The 12,234-nt window shown below is 39.7% G+C and overlaps 1 protein-coding gene across 1 annotated transcript; it reads right to left on the bottom strand.

Annotated features, from left to right (window-relative positions):
- Positions 1-2,715: 2,715 nt before the first annotated feature.
- On the bottom strand, positions 2,716-7,949 carry LOC121892333 (ankyrin repeat domain-containing protein SOWAHC-like). Its single transcript, XM_042405336.1, has one exon. The coding sequence runs from the start codon at positions 7,736-7,738 to the stop codon at positions 5,870-5,872; it is 1,869 nt and encodes a 622-aa protein (XP_042261270.1). The 5' UTR covers positions 7,739-7,949; the 3' UTR covers positions 2,716-5,869.
- Positions 7,950-12,234: the final 4,285 nt, after the last annotated feature.

Genomic DNA, 12,234 nt, shown 5'->3' with positions numbered 1-12,234 from the left:
AGACTGCTGTCAATGTTAAATTTGACTTCATTCATCCAGCACTTGGAGGTGTTAATGACCGTGTTCTCCAGAATGACGATGTTTTACTTTATATTTGTATAAAAAGTGTTATCATAACACATATCGTTGGTATTTCTATAAATATGTTATTGTTCAATAACAATTGTGCAATGTGTCATATACACTTCAGTTGGAAACTATTCCGAGCAAATGTCCAATTTATTGATTGTGTTGCACCAATGATTTACCATGGTCACAGTGAATGTATTGCAATGCCTTTTTAAAGTGCGTTTTACTTTAATCATGTGAAGTTAGTCTCTTAAACTTTATTGTATCTACAGATTGAGAAAGATGTCCCACTTGTGACAAGAACATGTTAATCACTAATAAATAAACTGCCTCTGAGAGACTGAGCCACCTGTCGTTTTATCACTGACTCCAGGTCTGTAACCAGTTATTATTTTTATTTTTTAATTATTATTAATTTCAAAATTATTTTAAGCACATAAAACAACAAAGCTCCATATATTAAATACATATACATCATATTATAATGTAAATATTTTAACCATCAAAAGACATTACCAGGATCAGCGGCCCTGGGCTTCCATACATTAGTGTGTGTACTTGGCCAGGTTGAGTGTGTTAGATTGCAGTGATTAGTCTCCATCACTGAAATAGGCAGCATTAAGTCCTCGTCCTGTACTCCATGATGAGAGGAGCTCTCATCATCAGCTGTATCACACACAGATGAGTGATCCTGTAACCTGAACACATCATGAGATGTTGTTCTTTTTAACAAGGACAGAGAGAACAGGATGATGAATTGTAGTGATTAGATTGAAATGGGGACAAAGCGATTATTGTAAAATTACATTCAAAGTAGACACGTGATGGCCTGTCATTTGAGCAAGGAGCACAATGAGAAATGTTAATGTTGTAGCTGTGTGTTAGATTTAGATGTGAAGATGAAACTGAAATACAACAATGATGAGGCCTCTTTGACCTATAGATTAGTATTTAAAGTGGATTTAGGGAAAAACAGAGGGTTTAAGAGTTAAAGAAGCATTGCTCAACATTTTGTAAATAAAGCAATGTTTTACTTGTAAGCCCTTGTCACAGGGTGCATATGCCTTAGTCAGGGAGGGATTTTACATTTTAGCCTAGCTGCACCATTTTTGTCTTTGTTTCTATCCAGTTTATCATCACCTGACTCCTCCGATTTACCTTGTGACTCGTTGAAGAGATCCCAATCCCAGGTTGAGAACCACTGAGTTGAAGTTCACCAAAATCACAAAAAACATATTTTCACTCTTAGCTCCAAGGCTGGATTATAAGGCTGGATCCTCTCATTACTGAGACCCTGAGGGGTCCCATAGGCCCCAAATTTACAATGAGGTCATTAGTTTGTGTTCATTTGAATCATACAAACTGAAATTAAAAAGGCCTCAAGGCAGCTCCTGTATTTTTAACTAATCTTAAAGCCTTGTTTTATAGAGAGGCCCTCTGTCACACTTTAGTTTTAATACCTTTAGTACAGTTATGTTGATATTATGCTTATATGGTGCATATTCTCAGATATTAAATGAACTTAAAAACAAACTAAGTTGAGGAACCGGGGGACTGAACAGGTGCTCAGGGCTCATTTTTTCCCTGGGGCGCCCTAGTGGGTTAATCAGGTAATGCTTTGTCCTGTTGGCGTCGAGTAATAATGATAAAATTTGAGATTGGGGGTGGGGGATGGGGGGGTTCAGCTGACTGCAGCTTGATCTTCCCATTGTTAAGCAACATGGCCAGCGTGTAAAACAACCTAATGCAGAGAAATAACCCTGACAAATCAGTGCGTTTCTCTCTAAATTGAGCATGGCCTGGCGGATGTTTCAAAACAGCCTCTCTGGACAGGAAAATAGGATTTGGTGCAGAGGCTAATCCTGAGAGCAGAGTGATACATCATGAGTGACAGAGAGACATTTGAGGAGACACTTCAATCCTTTTTGTGTCTGAGTAGGCTAAAAAGACAAACCAGGCTCTTTTTCTCTAAGACACACACCTCTGACCCTGCTGCTACTCAAAACACACACAAAAACATTTAGCAGGAATGATACGTAATCTTTCTCAGATTTCTGGGAATTTACTTCCTTGCGGGAGAATTTTGGACACAGTGGAAAGCATTCATTCAACAAAAACTGTCATTATGTGCAGAAGCCACAGATTATCCTCCGCTCCCTGTGGAGAATCCAGTCTGTACGATCCACCTCTGGTGAGTCATAATGACACAGTGAAAAGAGGAGGCTTCTGCTGCAGTCCAGCCTTTAATATAGTGCCATCTAGTGGCTAAACTCACAACTTCTTGAGGCTGAGGATCACATCAAATTTCATCTTATCAAGTAGATAATAGTGGTGAAAACTGAGGTTTATTGTAGCCTTTTCTAGAGCTTTCTGATGCATATCACAACTCACTAATGAAGACTGTAAGATGTGACTAAAAACATATTTTGTCAAACTACAATTTTCTAATTGGAAGAAGAGTCAGATAACAGATCATAGAACATGTTCTTTTTCCTGGAGACCCCACAAAACCCCCTCAAGGACCACTGGGACCCCCTCAAGACCCCTACAATGCCCTCGCTTTGATTAACTATTCTTAGTTGACATAAAATAGCAACTATTTTTTCACTTTACACCTACCAAGAGCAAAGAAATCAGACACAGTCCTTTATAGTGCAATACTGTATTATTTATTGAATCATAGTAAAAAGAAACAATCAAAATAATCCCCATAACCAGTTACAGGCACCTAAGGTACATATTTACGATTGCTCTAGCCCTTTAAAAGATGTTGTGTTATGTAACAAATCATAACGTGCAAATCCAAATCCAAGAGCTGTTTTGTTAAAATGTGCAAAAGATGTAATGAATGGTAAGTAAAAGGTGCCATTGAGTTTTTGCCAGATTCAAAAGAAGACATTTCAATGTTAAATGAATCTCAGATATGTAGAAGTGGCAACAAGAACCTACAGTAAACTATGTCCAAATACCATGTCACACTGCATTTGTTCATTTTACAACTTAAATACAATCAGAGCAGTCAGAACTTTCTGGTGGACAAAACACTAGTGGTCTTTAAGAACCACTTAATAGCCTCAGGTATGGAAGCTCAAGTATGCAAAACAAAATAAGCAAATAAAAAGTTAGGAACGATGAAAATATACATTCTCTGGAGTTCATACTGTAATCAGAACATACTGTTATATTACTATAAACTTTTCATCTTACCAATAACTAATGAACACTGGCAGGGATGGGCTTTCATGCAGTACACTAAGGCCTGTCTAAAAACAAATGATCTGAACAGTTAAAAAGGACCAGCCTGATTGACTCTGGATGTTTGAGGCCAATACCAATAAAGATGTTTGAAGATATATCAGTAGACATTTGTTTAACATAAACATAACATTTTTGATAAGGATTCCTTTAATGTTGTCCTAAAAGAATAGTGAGCAAAGTCTGTAGTTTGCAGGATATTATACAGTGTAAAAATAAGCTTGTCAGCACCCTCTGGTGGACAGACTATGGAATGGAGGAAATTTATATATTACCTTGAACAGCTTTGACATTTCTCTACTGACATGTCTTATTACTTATCAGCTGATATCAGAGCTGCAACAATTAAGATTATTTGATAGAACTGAAAATTAACTATTTTGATAATCAAATAATTGTTTCAATCGTTTTTTAAGCAAAGATACAAAAATGTGCAGGTTTAAGCATCTCAAATGTAATGATGTAATGATTTTCTTTGTCACACGTGATAGTAAACTGCATTTGGGTTTCAGTCAGACAAAACACATTTGAAGATGCCACTTTTGACTCTGGGAAATTATACCAAGCCTTTTCCAGTATCTTCTGACATCTTATAAACAAAATGATTGATAATGAAAACAATTCTTAGTTGCAGCCCCAGCTGACATAAACACTGATAGTGATATAGCAGATACGAGCTAAAATTGGACAATTATCAGTCAAGCTCTGCTGGAGACAACTCAGACAAACTGTTGTGTGCAGTCCAAAGGAAAGGAAACGACATAAAATCAAAATAGCGTATGAGTCAATGAACAGTGGTGAGTAGATACTTCAAGTGCACAGTGAAAATGGTGAGAGTTTAAACTTGTGGTCGGACAACAGTGACTGTGCACTGTCATTAAAGCACACAGTCTGGCTTCTTTATATAGAAACACTGAAAAGATTCAAAAAAGCAAGATGAAATTTCCCCTCTGAGCTTCACTGACAAACCAGCCTTTCCTTACAAACATCACTGAATTTATACACCATCGTGGGGAATTATAATCGATTAAATGTTCACAGAAAACCAGGCAATCGACCGTCATCTCCGCAGGCCTCTTGTTAAGAACCTGAACACAGCTTGATCTTGACATGAGAAGCTTGTACAGTTATGCGAGTAAAAGGCAAGTTCTGACAAGAAGCAGCATGCTGTGGATTAAATGAATATTTTTGTGCGTGTGATTCAGAGCCCTGCTGTCACAGACATACTAATGTAAAATTTCATGACTATGTACTACCATACTTCAGTCCACGCTCTAAAACTCTTTTATGCTGTTTTCCATCCATTATCTCATGCAATACATTATGAAACATCTACCATTTTTTTAAAAAGTGAACTATTTGTAAACTTTCTTGTTTTACAGTGCTTTAAAAAAGACGATTTAGCCAATTTATTGGACTTAACTCTCTCAGGATGGCATGAGTATCAAGGGGAGGTCTGTCAGAAATCAGTCATTTGAGGCTGAAGAGGAACCAGGAGAGTTGAGGTAAAAAAATGAGGTAATTAAAGTACAAACTGTTGTTTGTTGTCTGCTTGGACAAATTTAAATTCTGGTCTTGTAAAGTGTGAACAGATCAGACTTCCTCCACACTACACTGGCGCCATCTAAAGAGCTTTTTTATTTTAAGAAAGTACCTGCCTGAATTCCCCAGTCTGTCCATAACAGATACTTTTAAAAATTCACAATATCGTGGAATTTTTTTCTAGAAATTCAGTCCAGTGGGAGCCCTCGTACTGTAAATGCCGCTGACTCAGTCTGACACTAAAACCTTGTGACATGAAATCTTGCCCGCAGTGATCCAGATTACAGACTCAAGGTCGAGAGGCTTTAGTATGGAGCTGTGGACGGATAGAGAGAAGCAGCCTGACCTGCAGTCACATTACAACAAATGTCACCATCTGTGTTTGTACATCTAATCTAGGTTATCTTTTCAAATGGATTACGACGCTAACATGATGCATATTTGACATAGTGGTGGCCAGTTAGCGTTATTATCACTAGAAGGTTCTTACAAAACTAATTAAGAGGAAAACTTGCCTAAATGAACATCTAGCATAAACAGTCAAACTGTTAGTGATCCTAATCTAGGTTGTAGATCCTGTATCACCTGTATTCCTGAGTCTCAAACTGCCTGAGCATCTCTGCCAGGGTTACTCTGATATGTTCTACTGTGCAGAGTCACAGAGAAGACTATTTTGTGCATTTCATTATCAAATATTAAACCCTCTGATACACAATACATTCTGTGACAACAAATGTTTGCTGGATAATGAGATAAATGTAATAATTTTCCTCCCTCTCCTTAACACATTAATTTATGTGATTATTATTATACTGGTAGAATGGAGTTTTAGAGATCTTCCACCCTATCAAGAGTCAATTTAGAAAATTATTAAATTTGAACCCCAGCTCCTCACCGCTGTTATTTGTACTTTTAGCCCAGTCTTAAAACTGTAATGTCTTTTGCCACAATGTTGCAATTACTACTGTCATCATCCCTGTGTCATTTCCTGTCTGTGCTGATCTCACCCAAAGAAATGCGTCTTAGGTCTGGACTTAAAGGAACCTCTTCTAGACCCCTCTCGCTCCTCTGCGTCACGGAACGACGTGCTGTGGACGATCTGTGACGTCCTCATGCGGAGCTTCTGCAGTGCGGGCTTCATCTTGCTGAGAGACGACTTCCTCCTGAGGAGTTTCTCTTTGGGACGACCGTCCCCGTCCACAGAGTCACCATCGTTGGGGTTGAGGAGCCAGTGGGCCTTCAGGTTGGACTGGAGAACCTTGGAGAACCTCCAGCGGCCTCCGTCCCTGCGGTCTGAGTTCTCTGAGTCAGAATGCTCGTACGCTCCTATGATGTCCCGTATGTCCAAGCTCACGTTATCGGTGAGGTACTGGCAGGCCTTCTTCCCGCTGTAGTCTCTGATCTCAATGTCTGCGTTGTAGGCGCCCACCAACAGCTTGACCACATCCATGTGGTTGTGCATGGCAGCTATGTGCAGGGGTGTGTAGCCGGTGTTGGAGCGAACGTCAACACTGATGGGGACGTTGTGCTGCTTGGCGAAGTTAATAATCAGAGCTATCAGCTCAGGTTTGCCGTGCTTGGCGGCCCAGTGCAAGCAGGTGAAACCAGTCACAAAATCCTTCCTCAGGACCAGGCTGGGCTCTGTGGTGAGGAGGCGCTGCAAGCTGCCCCACTCCCCATCTGAAGCACACATCATCCACTCATGCTCCAGGGGGTCCAGGGCGACAGAGGTCCTGTCATCGTCCAGGTTGCAGGACACCAAGGAGGCCGAGTCGCTGTCGCTCCTGGACGACAGGTAGACGGAGTTGCGTAACACCATGCTGCGCCTCACCTGGGGAGAACTGTTCATCATGACCTCAATGAAGTGTTTGCGACTGCCTTTTGGGGTGATGTCACCCTCACTGCCGGACAGGCTCTGTGCATCCAGCTGCCCCTCATTCTCCCTGTCGCCTGACTCAGTCTGTCTGGAGAGAAATCTACGCTGGGATGCTCTGGAGTTTCGTCGCCTGGTCACCACTTGAACCTGGTCCGCTTCCTTCTGGTCCTCTGGTGACTGAGATTCAGTTTCAACCTGTCTGTCTCTGGCACTGAGTCCAGCTTGAGAAGTGTCTACCTGTCCTGTTGTACCAGTTTGCACAGGCCCAGGCAGGGTGAACATGGAGCCCTCAGCAGGGAGAGGCGAAGCTTCAATCACTGCAATCTTAGGTATGTCTGGCGCTTTTCCAACCTGCTCCACCTTAGGGTCCTTAGAGTCCGTCTTCTCTCTCTGAAAGCTTTCTCTGTTTCCCATCTCACCTGAGCTGTTGTCCACTTGCTCGACTATGCAAACAAACTCATGACACTTACTTCTGTCTTCTTGTTTGTCCGGAAAAATGGCTGCAGGGCTGAAATCATGCGGAACTCTCACCTGGCTGTCATTTCCGTAACCTGAGCCAGGTGGTATTTGTTGTCGCACTTCATGCGGCGGTGCTGGCTCCTCCTCAGCGGCGTCAGCACCAACCTGGCCGCTGTCTGCTGGGTGTGAGCCGGTGGGATAACGGTAAATGACTTTCTCATGATTTAAAACGTGTAATGGTTCCGTTCCTGGCTCGGTTGTGTTGTCACTGACGTTCGTGTCTTCTTGCTTCTTCACCGAACCTCGAAACTTTTTCTTCAGGCAGACATATTTAACTCCACTCTCGGTTTTCACGAAAGCAATGTTGTCAACGTAGCTTTTAAATCTCTGCCGGACAGCCGCTTTCTTCTCCGGCTGCTCCGGGAATACGGCCTTAAAATGTTCAATTAAATCCGCGTTTTTCACTCTGCCGCCGTTCTCCTTCAGAAAGTCCAGAACTGCATCTTGAGTGCACTCGGCAGCCATTATCAACAACATAAATAAGATTCTTTAATAGTTTCAGCTGTCAAACGGCGGGATAACGGTTAAAAAGAAAAAACATGTCTACATGCTTTCCTGCCGTATCGTCCCATATCGAACTATCCACCGAATTATCCCAGCAGTGAGTGACGCAGAACCGTTATTAATGCTGCTCAGGCACTAGTGTGAGGCAGAGCCAGTCACTGCGTTTTACTTCTAGCGTCTCCGCCTCCTAGCAACCAAGTGGCAGTTGCGGACCGTACCATTTAATGAGGGGGTTGACTGGTTAAAAACAGAGTTTATGTCGCTTTGAGTTATAAAGTTGTAAAGCATGTATTTTTTTTAATGAATCATATTCACTAGTAAAGGTGATTTTTGTTCGAAAACATTGCTGATAATAACAATGTATCAACTCTTTTTGGTTTTGTCCTGACCAAAGTCATCATCGTACTGCAAGATTTGCAGCGATGCCATCTGTTTGAGAAAAATCCAATTTGCTACTTAAACAAATCAGTTCAATCAGTGGTGGAAGAAGTATTCACATCCTTTACTTCAATAGAAATACCAATACAGCAATGTAAAAATACTCCATTACAAGTAAAAGTCCTGCATGAAAAATCCTACTATAGTAAAAGTACATTATGAGCTTGTTGTAGTTAAAGTATTGCAGTAAAAGTAGTGCTTTGGTCCCTCTGACTGATATATTATTATATATGACATCATTAGATTATTAATAGTGAAGCATCAGTGTTAGAGCAGCATGTTACTGTTGTAGCTGCTGGAGGTGGAGCTAGTTTCAACTACTTTATATACAGTTAGCTAGTTTAGCCCAGTGGTTCCCAACCAAGGGGTCGGGCCCCTCCAAAGGGTCAGCAGATAAATCTGAGGGGTGGTGAGATGATTAATGGGAGAGGAAAGAAGAAAAACAAATCTGTTTTCAATTTTTAGACTTTTTCTCTAATATTTGATTTTTGGTGAAATATTGGATCATTTGAACATTTATTGAAATGAAAGCATGTGAGAAGTTTAGAGGGAAAAATCACTATTTGGTGGAGCTGTTAACAACTCATCTGAAATGTGACCCCGACTACACACTGCTTTTTGTAAGACTTCAAAAGCCAAAAAGGTTTGAAACCACTGGTTTCATCTTTAACAATGTGTTGTATTTTAAAGCTTGTTATATTATCCATTGTGTCAAATCTCCATCTGAAAAGCTGTCAAATAAATGTAGTGGAGTGGACGTATAAAGTAGCATCAAATGGAAATACTCAAGTAAAGTACAAGTATCTCAAATTAAGCACAGCACTTGAGTAAATGTACTTAGTTACTTTCCTCCACTAAATTCAATGAATGTATAAATATTAATATCCAAGACAACGCTGTATTTATTTCATTATTGATTATCGGTGAATCATGTGTGTACAACTGTTTGTTATTGGAAAACAGGGAGTGGTTGCTATGTTGCATAAGATGGGCTGAACAAGTCTGGCACTGCAGTGCTGAATCAGCTTGGTACCTCAGGTAACCAACAGGTAATGTTCTATTTCACTTCTAAAGAAAGGATGTGTTGGGTCATGTGCAGGAACACACGGTTATCATGAAGCAATGTTTTTGATGGGTTATCTTATTGGCTGTTTTATCACTGTGAATCACTGTGCCTTGAGTTAGGGCGGTGGTAGGCAAATAGTGGCCTGTGGGCCTAATCTGGCCCTGCAGAACACAAAGCTCCTGTGAATCCCAGTTATTGTAATATAATCGTGTTACATCTAATCCTGCCCCCACACGAGGGGAGGCATTAAAACTATGGTTGCGCCATACTATTTGAACAGTGCATGGTGCTGAAATTAATTCTCATAGACCCACTAAAAATCAAAGTTTAATCTGTGAATTCCACAACTTTAGCCTGTGCAACCGGAACAGATTTGTTCCTCACAAACACAAATGGTTGGCAGTCGAACAGAAATGTGTGTTTATGCCATTTCCCCCTCAGATATAGTGATTAACAGTGTTACGAATCTATTTTATTCTTAAATGAAATAAAAGAAATAAACAAAAAATATAGACCTTTCTTTCCACTGCACCAACAACCCTGCAATGAAAAATCCTGAAAACAACTGGCCCATGGTTGAACCTAATTGCTGACCCCTGAGTAAGGGGAAGATGGGGGAAGATGCCTCCAGGGCAGGATGCCCACCCACATGTACCTCAGCCTGTGCCCTACAAATGCCAGTTGAATTCATGTCTGTGTGTTGCCTACATTCAGTAAAAGCTTCCTTTTGCAAATATCCATCTTACCTTCTGTTTTGGAATGCTGCACATTAACACATTTTGAGGTAATTTGATCAAATTTTTCCTTGCTGGTTTTTAAGAATCTGTGTTTTTTTTGTAGAAGTACTTTATTGATCCCCATGGGGAAATTGATCCTAAGACGTCCCTTAAGCTTCTTGTTTTTGTATAAGAACTATATTCAACACATTACCCTACAAACTGTGTTGGTTTATGCATAATGATAGTGTACACACTGAAACCACATTCAAACACCTTGTGTCTTTTCAGTAAATGGACAATGTTCTGAAAGGGGACATATTGAGTTTTTCACTGAAAGTGTGCAGGTGGCCTTTCTAAGAAGAGTATCTGTATATATCAGAGCTTGAAAGATCTAATGACAACATCAGTAGACAAATAATGGAAGTAACTGAATATTATAATTATAGTGATTTCTTAATTAGATAGGTAATGGTAACTTATAGTAATCCAAAAAGTCAAATACATAAAGGCTTTCATTATTTTATTAGAACTATAGAAATTGTAGCTAAAATGCAAATGATAATGACTTGATGATGTATATTTTGTTTTTGTACAAAAGTAACATAGTGAAGACCAACACTTGACTGTTGGACATAAAACAGCCTTCTTTGTGAAGAGATTGTACATAAATGCAGCAGTTTAAAATCTTTTTTTTGGACAAAATGCACTATTTTGGCTTTCTGTAGTTTGTAGTTCTCAGGATGTTTAGTGGTGTTCACATCCATATTGAATGACCAGTGTAGCAGCTGCAGCCCTTGTTATGCTAGAGGAAGGTGTTATAAAGGGCTTCAGTTTCTGCAGAGTTCATGGGTGTTCAAGTAAAGTCTGCTCTTTTCACCTCTGTATACTTTGTAGTGCATTCAAATCCAAATGACTTTAATTAGACACTCAATGTCTTCTTAATAAATGCTAGCTTTGAAGTATCGAATCTCTATTCTCCTTCTGGGGAATTCCACTGATCGTTAAGAAAAAGGAAAAATAAATAAGTAGACATGTTGGTAACTGTGATGGATTATATAAGTCAAGTGTCAAGCCTCTGCATGTTCACTCACACTGCAGTAAAATGATTAGGAGTCAGTGGCTGCCTGAAGATGGGAAACACACACACACTTATGAAAATGGTTCTCAGTAATGTGAAGTAGTGCTGTAATGGTCAAACCCATTCACTAAAGTACTGTGTATCTTTAAGCACCTCATTATGTACATACATACATATATACACTTGCATGGCAGAGAGTGCTGCAGACCTGGTGAAGATACAGTTTGTTCATTAACCAGGAAAATGTTGCCATCTACTGGTGGAAAAGCTGTACTGGCTATATGTGACTTGAATAGATACTAGGTTTAGAAAAGCTGCAGATGCTCATTGTAACAATTTATTTAGTCAATGCAACTTCAGACACTAAATGGAAACATTAGTCTTTTTAGTGCCAAAGTTCCTCTTTTTGTTACTATACTTCCACCGCAGCTCAACAGGGAAACACTGTCTGAGGAAACACAAAGAGGGAATTTGATGCTAAAAAGACTGTAAATGTGCCAGATATCCACTTGATATGACTAACTCAGACTGATGAAGACTCATATAAGCTTCACATCAACTTTTAAATGCATTTTTGCACAAAACAACTGTGGTGGTACTGATTCTCCAGACCTCAGGTGATTGGGAAGAAGCCTGAGAACCAGTTCCCAACCACAAAAAAAAAAAAAAAAATATAATAATAATAATAATAATAATAATAATAATAATAATAATAACATTTAGTTGGAGAAACAACCTAACAAGTTTCTGCACAATGGAAAATGTCCCTTAACAACAACAGCAACTGCCTCTTCAATTATAATGAAAAAATGCCTCTTCAATAATAACAAATGCCTCTTCAATAATGTATATAGGAGGGTTTTTATGAAATAAATAAACATAATAATAAAATAAAGCCTGCAGGCTATCGTTAGGCAAGCAAAATCTCTTGCACAAATAGCACTAAAATTCCGCCCTAATGCAGGTAACTTCGTTGAAAGGTTTATTTTTTAAATATTCCCTCAAGCTAAGCTCCAGAACGCTCAAAGTCACCCTCAATCAGAAATGCAAATGACAGCAAAGGAGACCAGAGCTTCCGGCTAACAGTCTCTGCTCAAATGCAGTAAGTTGAGGAAAGATCAGAGTGACCTAGGTGTGCAAATTCTCTCCTCTCTTAAACGCCAGAAAA

The sequence above is a fragment of the Thunnus maccoyii genome, chromosome 24 (genome assembly GCF_910596095.1).
Source record: "Thunnus maccoyii chromosome 24, fThuMac1.1, whole genome shotgun sequence".
Classification (NCBI taxonomy): Eukaryota; Metazoa; Chordata; class Actinopteri; order Scombriformes; family Scombridae; genus Thunnus; species Thunnus maccoyii.
The sequence above is the reverse complement of the archived record's forward strand: the minus strand, read 5'-3'. Positions and strand labels throughout refer to the sequence as shown.